Source organism: Stigmatopora argus, chromosome 11 (genome assembly GCF_051989625.1).
Source record: "Stigmatopora argus isolate UIUO_Sarg chromosome 11, RoL_Sarg_1.0, whole genome shotgun sequence".
Taxonomy (NCBI): Eukaryota; Metazoa; Chordata; class Actinopteri; order Syngnathiformes; family Syngnathidae; genus Stigmatopora; species Stigmatopora argus.
In genome coordinates this window covers 6,836,609-6,862,745 of record NC_135397.1, presented here as the reverse complement: position 1 = coordinate 6,862,745, position 26,137 = coordinate 6,836,609, and the positions used below count along the sequence as shown (strand labels likewise).

At 41.8% G+C, this 26,137-nt stretch overlaps 2 protein-coding genes and 1 long non-coding RNA gene across 11 annotated transcripts; 1 reads left to right on the top strand and 2 right to left on the bottom strand.

Annotated features, from left to right (window-relative positions):
- The first annotated feature begins 2,039 nt into the window (after positions 1–2,039).
- On the top strand, positions 2,040–3,836 carry LOC144085033 (uncharacterized). Of its 3 annotated transcripts, XR_013303991.1 has the most exons (5): positions 2,040–2,134; positions 2,345–2,591; positions 3,329–3,383; positions 3,484–3,574; positions 3,648–3,836. It is a non-coding gene; the product is annotated as an uncharacterized LOC144085033 (long non-coding RNA). The 3 variants fall into 3 exon arrangements; XR_013303990.1 differs by having other exon boundaries at positions 2,046–2,591; XR_013303992.1 differs by having other exon boundaries at positions 2,046–2,599.
- Positions 3,837–4,035: 199 nt separating this feature from the next.
- LOC144084561 (peptidyl-prolyl cis-trans isomerase FKBP3-like) lies at positions 4,036–6,378 on the bottom strand. Of its 4 annotated transcripts, XR_013303850.1 has the most exons (6): positions 5,600–6,378; positions 5,302–5,403; positions 4,647–4,738; positions 4,537–4,577; positions 4,288–4,472; positions 4,036–4,126 (listed from the first exon to the last, which is right to left on the bottom strand). XR_013303850.1 is itself a non-coding variant. In XM_077613114.1 (5 exons), exons 1-4 carry the CDS (start codon positions 5,702–5,704, stop codon positions 4,563–4,565), a joined length of 294 nt encoding a protein of 97 aa, XP_077469240.1. In that variant the 5' UTR covers positions 5,705–6,378; the 3' UTR covers positions 4,367–4,472; positions 4,537–4,562. The 4 variants fall into 4 exon arrangements, 3 of the variants coding, with proteins under 3 accessions (XP_077469240.1, XP_077469238.1, XP_077469239.1); XM_077613114.1 differs by lacking the exon at positions 4,036–4,126 and having other exon boundaries at positions 4,367–4,472; positions 4,667–4,738; XM_077613112.1 differs by lacking the exon at positions 4,036–4,126 and having other exon boundaries at positions 4,385–4,577.
- A 139-nt stretch (positions 6,379–6,517) lies between these two features.
- On the bottom strand, positions 6,518–25,459 carry srfb (serum response factor b). 4 transcript variants are annotated; one of them, XM_077613107.1, is made up of 8 exons: positions 24,349–25,459; positions 21,086–21,352; positions 11,930–12,170; positions 10,812–10,976; positions 10,520–10,630; positions 9,150–9,347; positions 8,924–9,000; positions 6,518–8,011 (listed from the first exon to the last, which is right to left on the bottom strand). In XM_077613107.1, exons 1-8 carry the CDS (start codon positions 24,991–24,993, stop codon positions 7,916–7,918), a joined length of 1,800 nt encoding a protein of 599 aa, XP_077469233.1. In that variant the 5' UTR covers positions 24,994–25,459; the 3' UTR covers positions 6,518–7,915. The 4 variants fall into 4 exon arrangements, with proteins under 4 accessions (XP_077469233.1, XP_077469234.1, XP_077469235.1 ...); XM_077613108.1 differs by having other exon boundaries at positions 10,812–10,973; XM_077613109.1 differs by having other exon boundaries at positions 21,119–21,352.
- Positions 25,460–26,137: the final 678 nt, after the last annotated feature.

The window sequence follows — 26,137 nt, the reverse complement described above, 5'->3', positions numbered from 1 at the left end:
TCCATCTCATTTTCTTAACCGCTTTATCCTCATTAGGGTAACGCGGGGTGCTGGAGCCAATCCCAGCTGTCTCCGGGCCAGAGGCGGGCACAAGGAGGTAGACAACCATGCACACTCACACCCATACCTAGGGGCAATATAGAGTGTCCAATCAGCCTACCATGCATGTTTTTGGAATGTGGGTGGAAACTAGGAGTACCTGGTGGAAATCCACGCAGGCCTGGGGAGAACATGCAAACACCACACAGGTGGACGTGACCTGGATTTGAACCCAGGACCCCAGAGCTGTGAGGCCGACGCGCTAACCACTCCCTCCACTGGGCCGCCCTCAGAGCATAACTAGTTTAAAAATGTCATCTGGAAGTCTGACCCAAATTTGAATCCCTAACCTGGGCTTTAAACCACACCCTTTTTCCAGCCTTGCTTTCTTTCAGGTTGCCTTTTTTTTTCACCAACGCAGTGTTGGAACGCTTTTCAATGCAGTTTGACGAGCAGATGATTTTTCATCATCCAAAATGATCATTCCCCGGCGTCATCCAAAGATGTCACCCTCCAAACTCTTTCTGTCAAAAGCCGGGGGACTTTTGCACATGCACTTGTTACATTTCCGCTCGCTTTTTTAACCATTTGTACAGAGTCTGAGCCTCAAGCTTCCATTCTGTATGTGAACAGCCTCCTCTTTTAAAGTTGCTATCACTTCTTATACTACAAACCTGTATTTAAAAGCAGTGTTGTTTCCCTGTTGACTCAAGTGTACCGTACTTTTATGTATTCTCTAGTCAGGTGTTGGTCGCTTCAAACCGACGACGTCTTGGCACATGGAAGAGATATCTTAGTAAGATTCTCCTCTTTTGTGTTTGATTAGATTCCTAGTTTGGTGTTTCAGCACTTCAGTGGGAACGCGAGAGAGATTAGTGTTGTTCTCCTTCTCCGGTCCCGAGCTGACACGAGTGCTTGCACAGGGTCACATTTGCACATTTGTATTTCTTCACTCTTGCTCGTTATGTAAATATGCACCACAAAAGATGTTTATTCCCCCCCCCCCCCCCCCGTTTTCATAAACCAAAATTCAAAAAATACGTATCTCACGTTTTACATAAGTCTTGGTTGTTGTTGTTTTTTGCCCTCAAATGGGCAATCATGCACATTTTGTGTTCAGCCATCTTACCGATTTTTGAGTATCTGGTTGTGTATTGTGTGTTCAATAGCAATATAGAAAAATACTACCTGTTGTCAATGCATGTTGCAGCGTTATGGTCTTTGTTAGAAGAGAGCAGAAGGCTGATGGCTCTCAGTGACACGTGTTGCCTTAATTCCACTTCGGTTATCTGTTAAGTTACCATACGAGCTTGCTTTTTTCCCCACCATGGTTTGGTGAAGGATCATGTTGTGCTTTTTGTTGGGTGAGAAGCCACTGTAGCTTCTCTCCTGTCATGAGATAATCTGGAGTCTATTTGGGGGGGGACTATTTTGATTTATGCAATGCAGATGTAGGCGGCCCGGCGGCCGAGGACGACGAGGAGACGGACAACCATACACTCTCACAGTCATACCTAGGGGCAATCTAGTGTCCAAAAAGCCTAGCATGCTTTTGGAATGTGGGAGAAAACCCACACAGGCCCAGGGAGAACATGCAAACTCCACACAGGTAGACCGACCTGTATTTGAACCCAGGACCCCGATCGTGAGGCCAACGTGCTAACCAATCGGGCCGCCTCAATGCAGATGTGTAACATTCAAATGAAGGTGCATGATCTTTCCTCTTGGTGTTTCACTGAGGATTTGAAAAAGCAAACCTTGTGTTCTCATCAGCTTTTTATTTATTCCTCCCTCATCAGCAGACTTCACTTCTGTGCTGTCAAGAAAATGTGCTTTGTTCTACTTTATCCATCTCAATGAAAAAAAATGTATCTCAGTTTGGTCCATTACTGGTTTTATTACAAAATAATTGTACAATAAAACAAAATGTACTCTGTTACTAATATGCAATCTTTTTGATCAGCAGTACTGGGTATTGACTTATTGACCTGCGCCACGAGACATTTTTGGGTAGTAAATTACAACCTTTGATTGAATTCAAGCATGTCAAAATGTGTCCGTCTGCATTCGTCATAGGTGGCTTGGGGGGAAAACAGTAAGTAATGTCTATTATATAAATGTATATATGAATGTAAATATGTATGTATGATTGTATAAATGTATGTATACATGAATGTACTATGCATGAATGAATGTACGTAGGTATTAGTGTATGTATGCATGTATGTATGAATGTATGAATACATTCAGGCTCTAGTGAGGCTAAAGCGGTTCAGATAATGATATGAGACACACTGTTTTATAGGATCAAGACCACAAAAATCACGACTATCCTACGTCATCTTCAAAACATAGACATTGAGTTGGGAGGACAAGCCCCCTCGTGGAGTTCGGTAGGCAAGACACCGTCTTTTCCACATTCAATTTAGCAGGACAATATGGGCGTGGTTACCCCCTATTATCGGCGCAGGTGCGTAAATTACGCACATGCGCAGCATCGCGCCCTTTCAGACAGCCTTTCGACGCTGGCGGATGGCTAGCACGCCGACGAGGTAAGGCGGTGAGCAATTTACTGTCCTAAGTGCATTTTTTACCACGTTTTTTAGGAATCAATTGAGCCCAAAACGCCAACAAATCTGTTAGTTTAATGCCAAGTTTAACACGCCGTCGACAATTTAAGTTTGGGCTTCTTTTCCAAACCGTGTGTTGTATACTACTAGTTAGCTTAGCATTAGCGTCACGACGACGCCTCCGATTTGGACTGTCCGTTTTCTCTCCATTATTGAGTGGGGTAGAAAGACATTTAATGTAATCTAACAAAGCCGAGACATCAACGGACAGTTTTCTGGGTAAGGACTCACTCAAAGCTTACATCCAGAGGCACCTGGCGTGTTGCATGAAATGATAGTTTTCACTGCGAGTGCTAGCTAAACACCTATTTCCCATTTGTAATTGTTTTCACACAAAAAAATCATTTATACAAAAATTGTGACGCCAACTTTATCCTAGCTGTTAACGTTAGTCTGTATTTAATCGCCTTGTCTGGAAAAGGGAAAATAGCACGGAGTACTCACTAACTTATTTTCATTTTTGATCTTGATTCATTAAATTTCTTGTATGATTTCTCTTTTCCTGTAATAATTGTTTCTCTCCACTCTATTTATGATATAACTTATTTTCATTCTTTATCTTGATTTATTAAATTTCTTGTAAGATTTCTACTTCTCTGTAATTGTTTCTCTCCACTATTTATGATAACTTCTGCTTTCTATTTTAGGTTTTCCCGCAGCTCTTCCTGCATCACCAGAACAGTCACACCCTTGAGATTACTGGGCCAGATTAAGGTAAGACTAGTTCCAGAAAAACACCTAATACTATCTGTTGAATCTCCAGTCTCTGTAGTTTATGATAACTTTTGCTTTTTGTTGTTGTTGCACGTGTCAGGCCCATATCCAGACTCTGAAGGACCAGGTGGTATTCCCAGGTTGCCCACTTGAAGTTTATGCATCTCCAAACTCTGGCAGTCTTCTGAGAGGTAAGTTTATTGTTAATTGAGATGAATACTTGGATGTTCAAGCTTTTAATTATGTTACTTTCCTCCCCTCTAGGTAAAGTCCAGATTTTTCTGGCTCATGGTGGCAAAGTGAGACAGAAGATACTCTTTTTAAAACTTTATTTAATTTGTTTGAAAGTAGATTTAAGCAACAATTGTATTTTTTTTTTTTTTTTTAAACACTTGGTGGAAAAAAAAGACCCAAGACCCTCAATGGTCTTTTTTTTCTTTTTTAAAATTTCTAAGTCATATATTCTAGGGAAAAAAATGACTAAGTGTTTTTTTGAATAAATCTTGTCAAAGAAAAATTCATATGTACTGTGTTTTTTGTGTTGGTGGAGAAAAGACTAAGTTGAAATGTTGTCCTGTTAATAAAAAGGTTTCACTTTGCAAATTACTTGCATCTTTTTTTTTCCACTAAATAAGTGAAGCAAAGACATATATAAATTTTAAGAACATTTATTTATGCAGTTTGGAGGTACATCATAGGGCAATCTTCCATCAGTTTACAGACAGCAATGTTCTTCCCCTTGGCTGGGGAAAAAAGAGTCAAGATAATAGATTAAGTCCAACATTAAAAATAAGAGTAGTGTCGTGAAGAGTTTGACAAAAAAAATCTATATTAAGTTAGATTTTTTCTATCATTAAAAGGGTTCCTCCATCCCACTGCAAAAAGCAAGAAATATTAGACATACCTGTCAGTGGCTTGGTGATCAAAGTCATAACAGGGATCTCCAGGGGCCCTATCCAGTCTATTTTCCATGTTCTCCACCAATACAGCTAAATCAAATAATCAGGATTTTGATCATTTGATTCAGATGTGGTGGCAGATATGGAAAACACACTGGACAGGGGCCCTCGAGTACCAGAGTTGGAGACCCTGAAGGGAAGTTGGTGTCAAAGAATATGCCATCCTGCAATGCCCCCATATAGCAGCAGCTCACCGTGTCACCCTTCGTGTTGATTTGGTCTACTCGGGTGGACCCTAAAGAGAAGCAAGATACAAAATGAGTAGGTTTAGTACAAATCACATGAAAATAAGAAATAAAATAGCCTGAAACACTTGGGTGCGACCTCATCCACGACTTCTCTGGTCTTCTCGTCGATTTTGACAGCTTTTTTCACCATCTCCGTGGCTTTAAACCTCTACAAAACACAACGTGATGATGTAATTGCTTGTTTAATTATTTTGATGCACAAATGACCCACATTCATTTCCCATGTTATTTTATCCTGGATGAGTTTTTCCAGTTAATCATTTCAAATCCATTCATTTTTTTTTTAAATAAATATTCCTAAAAGTCATCATTGCTTCGGTTTTTTTTCCATACACTGAGGAAAAATTGTTATTTTAACATGTCAAAACTTGAGTCAAAAATGACCCCTGCACTATCATTGAATGAATGTCTCTTAGGGTTTTGTTAAAACTAAAAATGAAAAGGTCCAAGCCCTGAGGTCTTCCTGAAGGGAAAACAAACCGAGGGTAAAGTTATTCAATAAGTGTACCGTTTATTCCTTTACACCTCTATTGATGGCAGGTTCTTGCTATTAAAAATCAACACCAGGCCAGGGTGTTTTAATTCAAAATTTGGATGCATCATATTAAAAAATAAGCTAATTGAGCAAAGACTTGAATACTGAACGCTGCCATGTAATTATTACACGGACAGAGAAAATAGAAAGTAGTATTTAAAACAAAATGGACTTACTTTGCTGACAACCAGCTCGTTATGGCGTCGACAAGCTTCTCTTTTTTTCGCCGTTTCGGCCACATTCTTGATGTTTCCCAGCAGTCTGTGCTCGTTGAGGAACTGAAAAACACAATGAAATGACATATTTTTAACCATAAAGAGCTAGAAGGTAGCCGCGCAATGTAGCCAATTTGTTAGCAAACATTTTGCAGTCTCCCTCCACGTGGGGCTACATCAAGCGAACGAAGCATGTTCCCGTCAAAAGGCACTCTCGAAATTAAAACTGGGGCTTCGAAATCCCCAAATGACAACGTACCGAATGCGCTGCATTGTGCTGTAAGAACTTTATCAGATCTTTCTTCGGTAAATCATCACTTCTGAGCTGCTGTGGAGCCCACTGCCGCACTGGCTCCTGCCTCATCCACCATTCTGAAGACTGGCACCGCCCACTTGAACTATAACCTCGGTCATGCGCATTACAAATTGACACGAAAAATAAACAGTTTTCCTAATAACGTGCATTAGACTAATACACGTTATTATGAAATTAATGTATATTTTTGTGTCTATTTTTTGTGCATTTCACATCTTCAGTATTGCTACGTCTGAATCAAAGCAACCTTCAATAACACGGGTTGCCAAGTCCGGTCCTCGAGAGCCGCTATCCAGTCTCTGTTTTCCATGTCTCCCTCCACCAACACACCTGAATCAAACAACCGGGATCAGTATGAAGCTTCCAGACAGCTTGCTGATGAGTTGATCATTTGATTCAGGTGTGGTAGAGGAGGGTGATATGGAAAACAGACTGGATTGGGGCTCTCGGGGACCGGACTTGGCCACCCCTGCTCAATAACTAGTTTAGGGCTATAAAACCTTTACAGCAGCTACAGTTTCGACACATACAAAAAGCATCAATAATAACATCATACAATTGAAATATTATTTAGGAATATAGCCACATTTTACTCACCAAAAAATCATTTTTATTTGTACACAAAATCCATCCTTTCCTGCATGTATCTATGAATGCACGTATGTATGCATGTATGAATGCACGTATGCATGCATGTATGCATGCATGTATGCATGCATGCATGTATGGATTTGAAAAAGCAAGCATTGTGTTCTCCTCAGCTTTTTATTTATTCCTCCCTCATCAGCAGACTTCATTTCTGTGCTGTCAAGAAAATGTGCTTTGTTCTACTTTATCAATCTCAATGAAAAAGTGTATCAGTTTGGTTCATTACTGGTTTTATTACAAAATATCTGTACAATAAAACAAAATGTACTCTTTTACTAATTAGCAATCTTTTTGATCAGCAGTACTGGGTACTGACTTGTTGACCTGCGTCAGGAGACATTGGTACACCTTTTTTTTTTTGGAAGTAAATTACAACCTTTGAATTCATGCATGTCAAAATATGTCCAAGCTCTGCATTCATTTTAGGTGGCTTGCAAAAAAACCCCAGTGAGTAATGATATAGAACATTAGCCCAGGAAAGAGAGGCACTATGGTGTTAAATACAAATTATATGTCTATCTCTTTGAATGTTGAGAAAATTTTTCACATGATTTTCAAAAGGCCAATAAATCATTTAAAATCTGAATCAATCCTGGTTAATGTCCATCTCAGTTTTACTGAGAATGAAACGCCTGACGGATAAGGCAGTAAAAAAAAATTCAACAAAATTCCATTTTTTTTCTAAGGAAGATAATCTTCAATATGTTACTATACTAACATGTAAATACCCTTTAAGAAGCCAAAGTCAAACCTCACAACAATGTACACATTGTTTTGTACTTCAAACGCCAACTTGTATTTTAACTTATTTAACCACGTGTCCAATTGAAGTGTGCTTCAGCGCAATCTAATTTCAATGCATATCTACTAACAGTCTGAACTCCACATGACAATGATGTCTCTGCATGATAAAGCTGATAAATCCTTTTTGACGATAGTATGAACAGCGAATTAATCCAAAAATTCCCATACAGCATACACGTAAATATTGACTTCTTTGTGTCATAGTCATGTACATACAAAACCACAACATAAAAAAAAAAAAATACATGCCATTACACAAAACTAAACCAGGCTTAAAATACAATTGTCCTTTTTTGTTTAGAAAAAAACTATATACATTAGCAAAAGTCATAATTCTCCATTTACACACACGTGTGTGTGTGTGTACATTCAAATAAATGTCTTTGGCTGGTGTGACACTTGGTGACACCCAACTGAGTGTTCATGTAGTAATTCCAAAACAAAAGGCACACGCACACAAAAATACCGTCGAAGATAGAAAATAGAATTCTGATGACACGTGTAGCGATATACGTCTGATGCATTTGCGAATATATTTATATATATACCAAAAGTTTGCGCAAAAGGGGCAATAAACACGCACGCACGCACGCATAGACACAGGCCCTTGATTGTGTGTTTTGACGTACAGTGGAGCAAAAAAAGAAAAAAAAAGTATGTAGTCAGCCACTGAGAATGGAAAAACTTGCACAATGGGTGGATGGACTAAATCCTTTTTTTTGCTCCACTGTGAGTAAGGTCACGTTGAAAAGTGTGATGTAGAAAGGCATCAATAAATATAGAGAAAAACGGTTTAGCTGACCGCCATCAATCGTTTTTGGAGTTTTGTGCCGTGTCCAAGTTTACCACTTGTAGTTCGGTCAGGTTAGCGCTGCTGCCGCTCGACTGGGGTCCAATCACCATCTGGAACACAAATACGGAAAGAAGACGAGTGTTAACCTATGTCCTAGGTTGTCTTCATTTACGCATAAATTCATTCAAATTTGAGGGAAAACTCACTCCAAACAAATACAAAAATACTGAAATACTGGGCTGGTTTCATCTATGCAGTGGTTGACCATACGCATGTATGAATATATATATATGTATGAATATATATATATATGTATGAATATATATATATGTATGAATATATATATATACATATATATACATATATACATATACACATATACACATATACACATATACACACATACACACATACACACATACACACATACACACATACACATATACACATATACACATATACACATATACACATATATACATATATACATATATACATATATACATATATACATATATATATATGTATGAATATATATATATATGCTCTTAGATGTGCATCGTTTGGCTACTCAGGTGTAACTTAGTGCGAAAAAACCTGTAGTTGAGTTCAAAACTTTTAAGTGTGATTTGTGCAAAGCGGGTGGGCAGCATATGTGCCTAAAAAACAGAGCGGGGGGAATATTTGTATTTTTCCTATCTATGAGTTTCTCACAATAACTGATATGAAATAGTTTATATTGTTGTCTTTGTGGTATATGGTAGGTTTAGGGGAGAGTGGTGCCTTATGAAAATCAACAAAGAATTACGGCATCTACAAGCAAGAGATGTGCTCTCCATGCGTTTTTTTATGGGGTGTTTGTTTAGTCAAGTGCAGGCAGTGTTTGGCCGCAAGACACGAGCGTGCCGTCCGCATTCTGGTCGCGCGTAGTTCTTTGGGTTAGCGGGTTTCCAGATCACGTGACATGCCGGTTGCAGAGGGAATAGCGGAGTTTCACTTGTAAAATGCAGATCTTGCCGTACTGGGTGAAGTTGCACCGCCGAAACGGGGATCTGCACCGTGCCCGGGGGGGCCGTCAAGAACACCTGGGGAACAGACGCTGGGTAGGGGGAGGCAAAAGGAAGCGTGAGTGGGTGCAATGGGTGAGCAAATGGAGCCAATGTTACATTATTACTTTGGCAATATATATTTCAATATGTATGAGAAAATGAAAGGAGTGAAGGCTTATTTTTCCCACGTGTCCGTTACCTGCGTCATGGGCTTGCGCATGCGACACCTGCATGGCCGACGTGCCCTGGGAGAAGGCGTTGAGCACGGCGAGCCCCCCGTCGGCGAGCCCCGGCGTGGAGGCGTACATCACCGTGTGGGGACTGGGGTACATCATGTGACCCGCCATCGTCGACGGCACCGTTGAGGTGACGATGGTTGCCGGGAGACTCACGGTAGCTGAGAAAGAGAGACAAGAGAGACGGATGGAAGACGGTGTGGAGGCGAAGGGGACGCCGCCAGCAGGTAGCGCTTATCTTAAATGGAAAAAAATAATTGGAAAAAAAACTGTCCATTTGGGACACACAGTTAGGCCCCAAAAATTGTTTCCAGTTCAATTAAATAGCAAAAGTGTATCAGAAATGATTTAAAAAAAGCATGCTGAACAATACATCACTGCTTAAACACTGCTGGTTAAAGTGCATCTTTAAAAAAAATCCAAAGGGGTTAGGTTTTACCTTTGGCTTAGTTAAAGAGTAACTTTAAAAAATATATTTAGACCAAAGTGTGAGAAAGACAAGACTGCCATGAAGCACCTGGATTGTCTTTTTAAAATGTTTATAGGATCTCAAACATTCAAAATAACTGACTTGGGCCATTTCAGGTCTATGATTTGTTAAGCAAATTAGAAGAAAATACTGATCAAGTTTTGTACGGTTGAGACTTCGGATGGTTATTGTGATTGGCCGGATGATGAGCCACATACAACAAATTCCATTAATATTTAAACTGACATGGAAGCCACTGGTGTAAATGTCTCTTCTTTTGTTCTGTAATCATTTTGCACACAAGATACACTCTGGTAGCCATGGTAGCAAAAGTCATATATTAGATTTGGTCCCGCTGGGTTAGCGGTCATTTCTATTTACTGGACATGCGTGGGCTGTATAAAACAAGGCGAAAACCGTTGCAGAAAACATAAGAATGAGAGTTAAAGGTGTAATCATTCATGTTGGATGAGGTTTTGACTAACCAGTTAATATTTTAAAGTTGGGGGGCGGGTGCATAATATATACTCATTTAGCAACCACTTTAATTATGCCATTATTTTTGTTAACGGTTTACAACACAGATGTCAAAGTCACATTCAAAGGGCCATGATTTTATGTCGGATTCATTTTGTGTTTGGATTGCTCTCCAGGTAAATGAAGGACTTGCATACCTGTCAACCTCTGCCGATAACTGCCCTTATAAATGATTATTGATTCCCCTTACAAACCCCCCAAAAACCTTACAAACACCGTACGACTCGTACGGTGTTTGTAAGGTTTTTGGGGGGTTTGTAAGGGGAATCAATAATCATTTATAAGGGCAGTTATCGGCAGAGGTTGACAGGTATGGACTTGGTATACCTGTGGAGTTTGTAGAAGTGTGGGACATCTCGGGGCTGCCCTCGCTGTTGGAGATAGGCTGGGCGTTGGGGTGAACCTGAATCGCCTGGAGCTGCTGAGGCATACCCGTCCCTAAAAGTAGACACACACACACACGTGGAACGAGTCATTCAAGTGTAACGATCTCAACTGTAGCCGTGTGTTGGTTAAAGTCATGTGCATTTGGGTGCCTGATTGTCAGCCATTCAGTGAGTCGGTAGAGCAGTAGTGGTAGCAGTGGTGGCGGTGATGGTAGCAAGCCAGAGCAGGTCACCTGAGAGGGAGACAGCGGCGGGGAAGCGGAAGACGGCCTGTTGGCCCTGCTGAGGCTGAGGGGCGGCGGTCAAGGTCTGACCGTGCTGCCCCTGGAGGGTCAGGGAGTGTTGCTGCAGCTGGCTCAGAGGAATGGTGGGGGTGCCGGGGGGGAGAGGAGTGCCTGCTGAATGTGCCGCCACGTCCACGCAACCACGCACACACACACACGCACGCAGGCAGGCGCACAGAACAGAATGGCGTAGGACTAAATGTGAGAAGATGATGCTGCGGTAGGAAAGTACCTTTGGCAGAGATAGAAGCAGTAAAGAACGTAAAGCAGCAGCCCCCGAATCACCACACAGAAATAATAGTTATTTAAAGGAAATATATGCTCGTCTGTCCATCAGCCATCCTTTAATTCTTGGGCTTGACTTAGGGAAAGTAAGCGCCGTCCTGCTACCCTAGTATTTGTAATTCTTCCATTTATCAAATAGTACACGATATAGTATAATATTTATTCAAGACAACCCATTTCAATTTCTTTTAAGCACCTAATGAATATTCATTTTAAAATGCCTCATTCAAATGGCTTTGTTTGATTGCCTTGAGGGTTTTTAAGATGTCCTTGAAAAAAATGGTTTTCCAATGTTTACCCACAAAGTTGGCTAGCCCCCATTTGAGGCATTATACTATCATGTACACAATATATGGTAGCCTTTAGCAGAATGCTCCATAATTTTACTGATAATAGTTACACCTGCCATTTTGAACCATCAAAGCAGTAGCTTCACCTACTGTTTCATGTCAGCACAAGTCCTGATCATCTTACTGAATAATCATGACTAATTATGGGCCATATTGTGCAGCCTTCATTACTAGGTCTATTGTGTCCCCCTTACCTAATTATTTCGGCATGAGAGTGGAAATCAAAGGCCATGAGTGTGTGTGACTAGCTTTGAGAGGCGTGATGTAAACAGCCTGACAAGGGGAGCACGACCGGCCCGAGATGTTGGCGAGCTTCCATTTAAATTTTAATCATCTACCCATGAGCAGCATGGTCACAAACAAGTCAGTGCGGTTCTGACGGACCGTGTTGTGCAGAGAAAAAGAAAAGGGGAACACGAGTCTGTTACATACCTGGCATGAATGTGAAGCCACCGGGCAGCTGCATCACCCCCGTGGATGCGCCGGTGGTTTTAAGGACGGTGCCGTTGGCACTGACGCTGGTGCTGGCGGAAACGGGCGCCAAGTAGTTGGTGATGGGAAAGTTGGGCCCGCTGCTCACCTGCATGCTGGTGGAGGTGGTGGGCACAGTGACCTGGGCGCTGCTGGTGCCGCCTGGGAGGCTGGCTACTGTGAATGTGGGTTTCAAAGTATCCTGAGGCGATAGAAAGATGATAGGGTTAATCATCTTTGGGCTCAGCAAAAGTAAACGTCATTTAAAAAAGGAAACTTTAAATGGATTAAAAAAAAAAAGAATCAACCTACTGTAATTTTTGGGATTTAGTGTAAAGTGGCTAATTGCTTCGATCGGCTTGCTTAAATGTACTGCAGGCGAGTATCATTCGTGCTCTTTATTTCCCTTCAGCTCAAGTGTTTGTGTAGATTTGAGATACATAAGTGCCTCAAAACAAAATCAGAGGCAAAAAAAATCCCCAAAAACCAAAGGTCAAAATAATAAGATAAGTTTAAAATGCCTGTGGCATTTCTTTATATTATACGTATATAAAACAAGACATATAAGCTTTTCATCATGTCAACTGTTAACAAAATAAGCTAGGTGAGTATGACACTTTTTCACAAAATACCGTTCCCTTGACTTACAAATGAATTTGTTTTATGGCCAATCAAATCATATTGGTATGAAAACTAGTTTTTGGGACATCCAGACTCTACATACCAATCGAGCTCAGATTTGACACTCAACATGATTAGAGGTATATAAAATAAATGCAGGAATGTCGGTAGCATTTTTTGTCCTGCTTCTACAGACATATATTTGAGGTAGGACCAGACTTGGACTTGTGGGGAGTTATAATAACACCATTAATGGGGATTTCCCCCCGAAAAGCAGCTGGATACATGATGGGGCTTATAAGAGTGGCGACTGGAACCAGACGTGACACAAACAAGGTACAGAAAATTGGCTGGAACCCCTCTAATTGTATCCACATGTACTGTACATGTACTGTAGAAGTTTAGTCTTTGGCCTTGTACAATCACTAAATAGTCATCAGTGACTATTGGCCTACGGAATGGTGTCAAACATTTTTGACACCATTGACAAAGTTGGGTTTTGCTAAAATTATAGGTGCTACTCAAAATATCGGATCCCATGTCCTAGTTGGGCAATTTATTAGCTCAGTAGTTAGTGCATCAGCCTCACACAGCTCTGGCGTCCTGGGTTCAAATCCCAGCCTGGGAATACCAGGTGCTGTAAACTCTTATGTTACGAAGGGGAATCAGCTCAAGTGTTAAAGTGCTTGCTCAGCCTTTGAGAACCAGTGGGATCTCCAGTATACACAAATTCTAGAGGCTGTCCGTGGCCTAGGTAGTTAGTCTGTTCAGCCTTGCACCCTCACAGCTCTGGAGACCTGGGTTCAAATCCTGGTCGGTTCTGTGTGGAGTTTGCCCTGATGTTCCCAGGCAGTCTCCAATCCAAGTAATAACCTCGACCCTGCTTAGTATCCCATATCAGACGTGATTGGGCATTTACAGGGTCGTATGTCGTAAGCCCAACTAGAACATGAGATCTGATATTTTGAGTAGCACCCATCATTTTAGCAAAACCAAACTTTTACCTGTTTGGTGCACATTTTTCATTGAGTTTGGCCTGCAAATACATACGATACTGCCATCTGCCTGATATTTTGTGGCTCAATAAAAATTGCCCCCACCATTTATTTGGCCTCTGCTTACAAAATTATTTGAGGGGGTTTTCCCACCCCAAATGCCATTTTTGACTTTAAAACATGGACCGCATTCTCTAGAGAGAAAGCTCAATTTGGCCCCATCCGTGGAAAGGCATGCATTGGCTTACAGGACAAAGCTACTATCAATCTTAGCAAAGAGGAACCAGGTTTGTTTAAAAAAAAAGAGCTGTGTCAACATGAGCAATGAGAGTGAGACCATTGCTGTTTTTTTATGACTGACTTAGTTATCAAATAAGGCATTTAAGCTGATAAGAACCACGCAAAAGGGAGAGCTCATCTGTTCATCACAGGACTGCAAAGACCAAACACTCCAGTGCTTGTATTTGATGGCACTTAAATGATTAATAATTAATCAAAGCCAGCCTTCTCATACACATGACGTACACATAGCTGCACGTGTGTGTTCCGCTGTGAGTCACCACAAGAATACACAAGAAATGTGTTGAGTGTGGAGTCCATCTGCGGCTCCTGGCTCTTCTCGGGGCCTCCAAGAGTTCAAGGTCGTTTGCCGCTGCAGTTCCAGTTTTTCGAAACAGCAGCGGCAAATTTTAATGTGGCAGAGGGTCATAAAAGAACTCGCAGTTTCCATACGCTCTCAACTCCAGGGACAACAATTGTGCTAAGTTCCATCCACCGTTTGCTACCTAACACCCAACACCACTTAGACATGAGGCTCTTGTTTGAGTTACAGATGAGTTAAACCATGCGGTGGAGTAGTTTTGAACCAATTCAGATGTTGAAAATGAAGTAGAGGGTGGTGTACCAGGAGAGCTTCAATGTGGCGACTGTGGCATTTATCACACCCCTTCTTTCTCATTGTGCCACAGAGTGTGCTCGAGTGTGTGGCAGACCGAGATGTCTGGGCTGTAGGGACAGGAGTGCAAACAGCTGAGGGTATTGACAGCTGGCGGGAAACCCGAGCGCTTCACCGGGGGAATTAACCGCTTGCTGGCCAACTGAGGCCACTGAAAAACTGTCAACTGCAATCTTAGGGTAGGTTGCACGGCCTATAGCAACCAAGTACGAGGCTTTAAAATGTCCATACCGACGATGAATCCCATGCCAGTAGCTGGAAATGTAAATTCATTAAGAAAAGGTCATGTCATTTAAATATTACTACAAATCCTGGGATGAATGTGCCTTGGCCGTACACGTGAACAACATTGTAGAAATGTTTGCTTAATTGCATTTAAGGACAATGCTGTACATACTGTAAGTATACCCAGACATTGCCACAAAACTAAAAAACAGATTATCACAGAGAAATTACAACAGCCTAATTGGTGAACTCAGCTGATTGGCTATGATCTGGAATGGTACAAAGTGGTCTACAGGGGGTCAACACAGGAGACAGATCTCATCAGTGATCAGGTGGCCCTCTATGCAGAGCACCAAATCTTCAAAAGAGACACCCATTTCTGCAGCAATTCACCTATATTACACTATATATACTAATTTAGTATACTTAGTATATTTAGGTATTGGAAATCTGTGGTGTTTTACATGGTGAAATCCAGTCACTTTCTGGCAATGATATATGTATATTGTGAACGACTATATTGATTATTAGATGCTGAGACAATACTGTGAAATACTGAAGAGATGATTAAAATGCCAAAATGTAGGAATTGTAAGCAACTGACATTAAAATGGATTATGCCTATGTGGGGCATAAACTGACCGTGTGTTGCAATACAGAAATGGCAGTAATAGTAGAAAATACGTGTCATTATCATAAAAGAATGAGGAACAATACATTGAAAAGCCACCGGCATTCAACTCAAGTCATCCGGTGAGTTTGCATTGCTAAAAGTTCACTTCTTAGTGGGATATCTGAAAATTAATTGTTTTGCCAGCATGAGCCATTCCTGGCTTCTACTTTTGTTGTTTGTCAGTTTGATGTGCCACAAAACCAAAATATGTTGGCGTCCGACATGTTTTCCTGTATTTCACCACCACACACATTGTTGACACATTTCAACGAATGGGTTTCCTTAGGTAGAATCGCGTTTCTGATGACCTCAGACTTTCAAAAGCGACAGGCTGCTCTTGGTAATGAAGCATTCATTCAAAGTTTAAGGTGACGGCTGGCAGACCGCACCGTTGTTGGTCGGACAACCCATTGTATAGTGTAGTGGTGGCTGGTCGGCCCTCATCTAATCTCCCATTTGCTGGATCCCATCTCCCAGGCTGTCACCCTGCCAGCAACATGGAATTCGCAGCTCCATTTGGGACTGCTAAAAAAGGCAAGGCAGCCCAAGTGGAGGAGGTGCAGCCAATGACTGCTGACCTGTCCAGTTGCTTGCTGTAAAATAAGGAGGTGGAGGGGTGGGAGATTGTGTGTGTGTGTTGGTGTGTGATTGCATGTAAGCTTGAGCTGGCTGACATAACGGTCATTTCTTCCCCATCAAACGCTCAAGAAACTAAATCGACCTGACCAACTCCATAGAAGCGAGTATCAGCAAGGCATCTTCAAAAGACCTCATTCTGATGGGACAAAAGTTTCAGAAGGCTTAAATAATCAGGCGTGAAGTATGTTGCGAAGCTATTTTGGATCACAGGATATTCTGAGAAAATAACAAACCTCACATTGGATATTGTTTTGTCAATATTGAATGCATAATGCCTAAACAGACAATGGGATTATGCCTTTCTCACCAGTTTTTGCAACAGCTTTCTTCTTTCTGCTACTCCCACCTACTTCAGACTCAACAGTTTATATGACTATACTGTCGATTATATGACATCACCACTAATAAAAAGTGGCCAGATTGCAAAAGGTGCACATAGGAAACCTAAATGGGTAAATCAGATTTAAAATTGCCGACAATTTGCTAAATCTTTTCAGTCCCATGCCATGTTACTAATTGTTGTATAGTTCCGGAGAACGCATATAAAAAATGCTATTGAAAATAGTTTTAACTTTGTGATGCAACTTCACAAAAAATATTAAATGACCTTAAGGAGTCATGCCTTATTTCATGCCATAACTCTTAACTCTGTGTTTGTATCTGGTTCATTTGACAGCAGAACAATGATAAAGAGATGCCGGCCTCACCTAAAGCAGTTTTTCAGGTGTGTTGTGCCAAATTTCAAGGCCAAGCTAAGGCTTTGTTGTGCAACAATGAAAAATTCAACACTTTGAGAAATGGACTACTATAGCATTTGATGACGAAAAGCCTTGCTGTTTACTTCCTAAAATACAGCCGTGTACGTCAGCATTTCCAAATATGGTCACGCTAGTGAGCAGGTGATGGCATATTTGCACGTTGCACCAGGCCCTTTCACAAAGGTTGCTGCTAGTGTGAAAAGACCGAGAAGATTTTTTTGTCTATAAACCACTACAAACATTTTACCAGTCAAACCGCAGCAGAAGTAGAAATTATCAAAGTGCAGCTATACATCACAAAGTACGCTTACTTCACAGATAGCTTCTTGTATAGATTCTTAGTTTCTTAACACATCTCATTAACCCTAATCCCTTTTTTTTTTCGGTACAACGAGCAAAAGAATGGGGAAAAACCCATGGAACAGACCAAACCCTATCCACTTAATCTTTTTGTCTGGTCTGACTTGAAGTCACGGATAAAATGTTGGGGCATTTCTACAGACACATTATCCTAGAACATCTTGGCTGATCTTTACCCATTTCCAAATGAGGAAGCCATTCGCTTTAGAGGTTCATCTGATGTTTAAATGCAGAAATGAACTTTGGCAATAACTGGACAAAGCCTCATAGGCACCTAAAATACTGCTGGCCATTGTACATGTTGATCAGAACTTTGCATCAGTTTCACAAATGGGCCTCAAATGATCACTCAAATAAAGCCATCGCGACCACTCGTACGGACATACACACTCCGTATCACTATACGAGTGGTGGGGTCGGTGGGAGGTGGGGAATCACAGGACTCCAAAGACAGCTGCAGCTTATAAGGAATGCGAGGGGCCTCACGCCAAGACAGCAAGCAGGGAAACCATACCATATATGGAAACAGGCACAATCTAAATTTTATCAATGAGCGGAGCGGGCATGAGAGTGGCTTAACATGCAAAGCTTGGTCTCCCATCCTTGACGGAGTATGTACGAGTTAGTGAAGGCCTTAGAAAAACAGCACGCAATTAAACAGGCCAGAGCGTGTCCATGGTCCATCGTCCATTGGACAAATTAATCCGTCTAAACACTGAGGGAAATCTGGGCTTCGGCACGTGATGGCACGAAGGTGCGTACAACCGAGGGAGTCTGTTGAGTAATTTAATAGCTTCCCTTGCAACTCAAAGCAATCTGTGGCCATCCAGTGGGAAATGAGGAATAATAATTGCAATTGCATGATGAAAAATATAGGAGAGCTGATTCCAACGGGTTCCCCAGGTGGCCTAATAACGTGTTTGCGGTGTGCATTTGTCAAAATACCCCAAGGAACATGAATTAGAGACATTCTTGCAGGATTTTTCTTTTTAGCTATTGTGGGATTGGCTCATTTTAGCAATGAATCTGTCTTTTGCTATGAAATTGAAGCCAGCCGAGCTGTCATTGACAAAGATGTGTGGGATGGTTATGAAGTTAATGATCATTTCTAAAGGCTAAATTCTGCCGCATGGGGAACATAATTCGTTTTCGGCTTTTTTTGTGGTCATTATTGGCTCATATTTTAAACAGGAAGGATCCCAGGTTTTAACATATGAAATAATTTCAGATCCCGTCACTCCTTCACCCTCCCTGGAAACCTCTTTTTATGACTACTTGATTTCAGGAAGTGAGCCAAGGGGCAGCGTTGGTGCACTTTGTCCCTGCAAGTCAGAGACGCAGCGTCCCTGGAGTCGACTGTAGACAAAAAACAGCTGGGATGCTTAAAAAATAAATAAACAAAAAAAGTGGAAAAAGTTGGGAGGACCTGTGTAAGCACTTTCTTCTTGCCAACTCAAAAAAATACATCTTGAAAAAGCTCAAAGGAAAGGTCTTTTTGGATATGAGGTTGTAGGTATGGGTGCTTGCAATTGGTTATTAGGTTTTAGGTATGGGTGGTTGCATTTATGGCAACGCAGGCTAAATGTTAGTCTTTCACCAAACCAAAGCAGAAAAAGCACAAGGCAAGAGATGAATGAATGAAGTAAAAAGCACAAGATGCTAAAGCTCAAAGTTACAAAGAACATCACACACATTAATAGATTAATCCATCACTCTTGTAAATTTAGAGCCTTAGAGCCTGTTTACACCAGGCAGTACAGTTTGATTACAATTTGTACTGTACACTTTTCTTTACTTTTTTTTTTTAAGTAATTTTCAAATCTTGTGAAAAATACCAGAATAACTTATCTGTATTTGTGTAATTGCATGCACCAAAAAGGTACATTTTTAAAAGGGTGGCTCTAGACAACTGAATTTATTTGACCGATTCAAATGGGAAGAACAGAAAATTGCTGCCTTTTCACTGCACAGTATCCACTCAGCACTTGCTTTTCTATACTGCATTGAAGGCCTACTGTATTTTTCTCTGAATCTATAAAACTAAAAAGAAAAAAAGGGCTACTGCAGAATACTTGAGACTGCCGTGTAATACTGCAGTGTCCCGAGCACAACAACGGGCTAAGCAAACATAAGCCTGTGTGTTTATTTTCGCTTTCTAGCTGCCTGCCCTCAATAATGATGATGAAACTACTCCACCGATTAAGAATCTATGGATGGCGTTACAGCATGGTTCAATTGACATTTTTTGCCCTTAAGAGGCAAAATTCAGAAATGCAAAAGATACGCTTAATATACAATCTTTTTTTTTGAGCAACACGCAAACACTAACATATATTGCAACAAAAACCCTTTCTAATCTAAATACCGTATACTATATCACCAGTGGTGGTAGAGTAATTTAAATCAAAGGGTTCGAACAGGCTTGTAAAATTATTTAGGCGGAGTGCAATTTGATGCCTACTAAAATCTAGTGTAACACTTGAGCTAGTGTGCCAGATTAGTCAATTTGGTAATGATGTAATATTGAGCAAAAGATTAAAAAAATGCTGAAGGCTGTGAAATCTTTTAGGAGCCCATTAAAAATAAATGTTATCATTAATCCGAGGGGCTTCTTGAGTGAGCGTGATGTTTTGGAGACACCGAACTGATTTTAGCAGCTCTGTGTCTCGTCCATAGCTAAAGTAGATAAACATGGAGGCGCTTCATATAGCAGGCTACGTGTTTCTCACCCTAACACAAACCAGATCTGCTTTGATTTATCTCAAGCAGTGTTACAAGTCTTTCCTGGAGGGGAGGTCAGCAGGGTTCACAGCACACAGATTCCATATCAGCCTCAACCCCAGTTGAGAACTTTTTTAATTTTCACAAGTGATACGGTGCTTAGGTCTCGTACACAAAGGCAATTTAAACAATTATTTTACAAAGCGCTTTGTGGGCTTCAATTTTAATGTACTTATTAAACCTTTAGTAGAGCAATCACCCACCAAACTTACTTTCTCCATTAAAAATATTTTGAAAGTTTTGACGCCAACAGTGAACAATGAACGCATGTTGCTTAATAAAATAAAAAAAGAGAATACCAGGAACAAAAATGGAAGACATTCAGCATTTCTTGTTTTAACCTTAGAATCTTTTTTTTTTTATTAAAAAAAAAGAAAGAAAAAGATTCTGTTTTTCCAACTCATCACAATTCAAATAAAAAGAGTCGGGTGCTCTTCATCAATAACGTATCAGTTTCTAGTTGTTTTTTTTCATTAAGCCTTTACTGTAAACCCACGGGAGTTACTTCATAATAATACAGCATGAATAATGAAGGAATGGCTCACATCCACTTTGATGTGGCATGGCTGTCCTCCTGAGGGAGTAGACAAATCTTGATGGTCAAGTTATGAATGACCCATACCAACATATAGAGTGAAAGGAGTGGGCTAGAAATCCAGGGTTTTACTGATGGCAGTAGATATTCTATTTCAGCTCACCCAACAAAAAGAATGAAATTAAGTTTTTAAAAAAACTAATTCTGATTCAGCACCAAATTATGAGCGTTGGGATTAGGCTACTACATGAGGAATGGAATTTACATCAAGCCCCCCTAAATAAACAAGGACAAATAATCTCTGCCTGGTTTTTGCGGTTATTAGCGGCAGCTGACTTTTTAAGATGAAAAGAAAATGTCTGTACAGTCAAAGGTTTTCTGATGAATAATCCATTCCTAAGGGATTTTTATTCTTCTAAACAAACTGGACTTTGACCAGTTTAGAGGTAATACTGCATATCAGTGTCTAGATCCACCCTTTAGTTACAGATAAATTAATTTAGTAGCTTCCACATGAGAAAGAAAATCTCGATCCAACTATACTACTTGGTGGAAACAGAGCTTTAATGACTCACCTTAGTGTCGCCCATGCTCTCCGACTCAGACACCTGGTAGGTGAGGTCCGTCTCCTCGAAGCCCGTTGCACTCATGCGCTGGTCTGTGGATGGGTCCGAACGGGGCGGCGAGTCCGGCGAGTTGAGGCATGTTTGGATCAGCGCTTTTCCCGTTTCACTGGTGATCATGGGCTGGAGTTTACGGGTGGCAAAAGTGTAGACGTGACCCGTTTCACTGGCCACGAGTAGCAGGACTTGGGTTCCTGTTAGGGTGGAGAGCTCGTAGGCCTGGTGGGACGAGATCGGTCCAAATTAACATTGCATTCACTTTTTGAGATGTGCAAATCATAAGTCTAACTTTAGTTCTTTCCTTTTGTATGGTGACAAAAAGGGAAATCATTGATAACAAAATCCAAAGCAATGAAAATGATTAAGTTGAATAAATGTTTCTCTGGCCTGGATAATCAGCCATGCTGAAACATGGGCAACATTGGATAAGTACTGTCTCCACAACACCCATGTATGGTTTTTGACTAATTCAATAATGGTGTATTTTCTTCTTTTAGAAACCTTTGGTGTGATTTGAACAATAGGGCCTTCCTGAACAGTAAAAATCAAAAAGGAAATATTTAATGAAATAGGGAGGACTGTCCTAAGGTGTATGTTGCATAAAGGTCTTGTGTTTACTTTGTGGAGTGCTTCGAGTGAGGGGGTTGAAAACTTGCTATTTTGAATTTTATTGTGTATGTTTTTCCCTCTTCTTGTAGCTGCAGAAAAAAAACATTGTGACGCTGTACTTTAAAGGGCGGGATGTAGAGGACCCCAAAGGTGAACATCTGGATCAAACATCCTGGTTAAGAAAACATTGCCAAACTAAAAATAGCCTACCAGTCAAGTGTGACTTGTCGTGTAAATGAAGCCAAAATAACATAAGATAAGACTTCCAGAATAGAGCATGTGATACCGTTGAGAGAGTGATTGCAGTGGGGCAGCAGGTTGCACTGGACGGGGGAGTGACAGTGGGCCAGCCTGAGGGCAGGATATGATTGGCTTAAAACTGCACGGCCACCAGCACTCTGCATTATCATAATATATAATGCAGCAGAAAGACACAGAGTCCAGTCAGCCGACAACCCGACACGCAAACGAGTTAAAACACGGCGAGACTGCACTCACAATCAACTTCTGAAGGAGCCTCTAAATCTAAATGAGTCACCACTTATGTGGAGGATGTGCGTGATGAAGCCAAGGGGTTGCGCCATCGCCATCATCTTGTTACACTCGACGTGAACCAGCGCGGCAGTTAGCTAAATTGTTTTATTACAGCGTAATGGAAGCACACCATCGAGCATGGTACTTTTAGCATTGCAATGATGTAATGACCCCAGTGCTGTTGGCTCAAAGATCACGTGGGCGCATTGCAAAATCCATTGGAGTGAGGGAAAATAAAGATGCTCAGAAGATGGATGAAGCAAGAAGATCAAACTAGTTCTGCAAAAGGAGCAGTGTCAAGCATCAACAGAAAACTGGCCGACGGCCAGACCATACAATGAATAAATCGTCTACTTGGAGATAGTCTGATCGCAGTATGAGCTTGAAAATTTCTTCAATATGTACCATCCTTATTTCAATATACAAAATAATAATAATAATGCATGATCTAACGGGATTGTTGTGCTCTAGGCTCGGTCATGTTAGCCGACGTACTGCTAACCAAACAACATTTCCCATAATGCCTGTTACCTGCAAATAGGTACGTGACGTAAGCCATGTTCTGAAAAACCGGGCAGGCCTGAACATGCCTTAATCCTCTTGACCAAGTATTCGTCAAAATAGATTTATCTTTGTAATCTACACAGCACTTTACGACAGTCCGTTCTTACAGCATTTCACATGATGTTCATGTTTCCAAGAGCCTACATAAAGAAACCTCAGTTTCCACGACAACCATCTGAGATTCATAGAAGAACAAACCGTGCACAATGCAGCAGGCTATGTCGTGCATGTGTATAATCATGTTAAAATGCAGGAGTATCAGAATAATATTTGTGACTGAGTTGATGAGCAGAGGAAGCTCTACCTTGAGGTGGACAATACAATGACATACCAACACACAGAGGACACGACGGCGCGCACATGCAGCTCGACTGCTGTCAGGCAGTCCTCTGGTTTGTGCGTGCCTCGTGGGTTTAGTCAGCTGTTGGCACCTCAAGGACTGATGCCACTTTGCCCGCCACATGGCCGCCGCCGGCGAGCAGCGCACTGCTTCGGCACCACCGAGAACAGACTGTGCACCGAAGGCTGTCCTAGCAACCGTTCACCGCATTGAAGGGCTCCGGTGCATTGTGTCTCACGCACACTAGGTCATAAAACCTAGAGTCAAGGTCGATCACGGTGAGTTTGGAAGCATCGTTTAGGAAGGAGGGAGTGTATGTGAATGTGCGTGATTGTTGGCGGGCGCAGTGGTCATAAATAGAAGTGTTATTTGCCCTAGGTCTGTTTGACACCTGTTTCTTGTCGTGCCCTCGCTCACTGAATATTACAAATAGTTTTCAATGTTGACGACTTGGATTTAAACTACTAAAGTACAATTGCTAGGTTCAGCAAGCATGCTGATTGAGTGGTTCGTTCAGATGCCTTAAATAGGGACTATGGCTTTTGTGTGTGGAGTTTGCATGTTCCAAGTGTACTTGTGTTGATTTTTGTCAGGATCCCTCAAAGTGTGGATACTTGCGTCGTGCACTCTTAGTTTTGTGTATGGTTAACAAGTCTGCCTCACATTACCGAGATTCAGTGTTCGAATCTTGGCTCCAGCATGTTTTCATCTTGGGTTTCCTCCATGTACTCTGACATCCTTTAACATTGGGGAAAAACAGCATGCTACAGGTGGTACATTGTTTTGTTAATGTAATTTGATTGGCTTGGGCAACCTGCAGTTTTTCCAAATCTTTTGGATGTATGTAGATACACATATTGACCTTTGCTCAATTAAAGAGTTGCATTATACTTGTGGCATTAATTCCACTCATGACCACAAATCCAAACATAAGGTACACCTACCTAAACAGATATACGGAAACTGTTCCCCATATAATGTTGTTGGCAACATATTAGACAGCAATCTGATAGTCATAGTGCAATTTTGTTTCACTGCTAGACATCCTAAGTATGGAGCATACATACTACCTAAAGGCTAAAGGTGTTCTTGTACATGCAATGTGACTGCAATGGAGGCAAAACGAGTGCCAATTAAAAGGACTGCAGCACGAGATGTTGTGACTCACCTTCTTCATGATGCCAGTCTTCCTCTTGCTGAAAGTGGTGTAGCGCCTCAACTTGTTGTCAATAAATTCCATCTTGATCTTGACGCGCCCACGTGTCTTCTTCCCCGGCTTGGCCCCCGCTACTCCCCCGGGAACGAGGCCGTAGGCTCCGGGAACTCCCCCGACTTCCTGGCCCGTGGCGACCGCTTCCAGCTCGGTTCTTTCCCGCTTCACCCCTCTCCTGCTGTCCCCGAGCGTAGCCACCGGGTCGTCGTCATCCCCCGAGTCCGAGTCGTTATCCGAGCCGCTGCAGAGAGGCACGCTCTCCCTCTCCGGGTCGAACCTAGCGCCGTGAGGCAGCACCAAGCCCGCGTTCAGACCCACCATGCTGCCCTGGATGGCGGCCTGGAGGGGGCTGACGCCGGTCCCGTTGCCGGATCGCACACCACGCGGACCCCCTGGACCGTTCGCCCCCAGCATCCCGAGCGCCTCTCTGGTTCCGTGCCGCCCTGCCCCGCTCGCACTCTCACCGACAGAAGCTTGCCCAGATCGGATCAAGACGGGACGAATCCCGCCGACGACGGAAGCCGAGCCGAGTCCGACGGTTCCTCTAGCCGAAGATGACGCGTTTCCCTGTGGTGCCGACCCAACCTGGCTCGGTAACATTCTAATCAGTCGCGCGACTGTTTGACACCAGCCCACCAAGCTGGAGCTTGTTAAGGACAAACAAATCGCATGCACGACCGGGCTACACAATGAAAACAAAGCGGACCCGTTGGCAGTTCGACGGAGATCGGGAAAGATGGGCAACAAACTTTGCCAAGTGATGCCGCTCGAAGGACCTTCGCAAGGCGCCTCAGTTCGCTTCGCCCTCCTCTAATGTCCAAAAACTCTCAGCACTTTCTCAAAAAGGAAAAGGCGGAAAGCGTCCGCCATGTTGCTCCGCCGTAGCACGTAGTCCGGCTTATGAACTGTTACCAGCGCAAATGCTAGCTAGCGATCGACCTAATAAAACATGCTTTTCTCTCAGAGACTCAACAGGCAACGTTTCGCGATTTGTAATCGATAAAGAATCAATATTCCGGACTAGCGTTCAAACCGACGGAGTAATACGACAGCACGGGGACTAGCTTCCTCCTTATAAAGAGATACTCTTTCCTTATATGGTGTTGTCGCTCCTTATTTGGTGAGTCACAGTGATGCTTCCCGATTGGCTGAGGATTATCACAGGCGCACGGTTATTGGTCGAGAAGGTAGTCATTAACATAAATACCAACATGGTTGCGCTCCCTACAACGTCATTCTGGCAGAGGCACCCAAATAACAAAACGTTCAAGTTTGCTAGTTAAGAAATACTAACCATTAATTCTCTGTTGAAATCAGTGTGGGGCTGGTGTTTCGAAAGGCATTTTATTTAAATGTTGCAACGTGTTTATTGATTCTAGGTCAGCACTTGGGGACGACCATACATTTTACTTGCAGAATTTATGGACACTATCAACGCATAATTTCAAAAGTAAAATGTGCAATAATTTTAGCAGGATTTAATTATCTTTAAATTGATGTCCACTTAATAAAACATGGAGACTTGAACAATAGATAAGAATTCACTTAACGCCAATCAGGCAAAGATTAATAAGATTTTTTTAAGGGCATCCCCACTTTTGATAGTATCAACAAGTCCACGTTGCTCAAAATTAGGAAATGTCATCTGTTTTGAGATCTTTTCATTGAGGGAGCCAAAACATATACTTCCCTCTAGCGGTAGAAAAGTGGAATTACATTTGCAATAGCATGTACAACGTGTAAA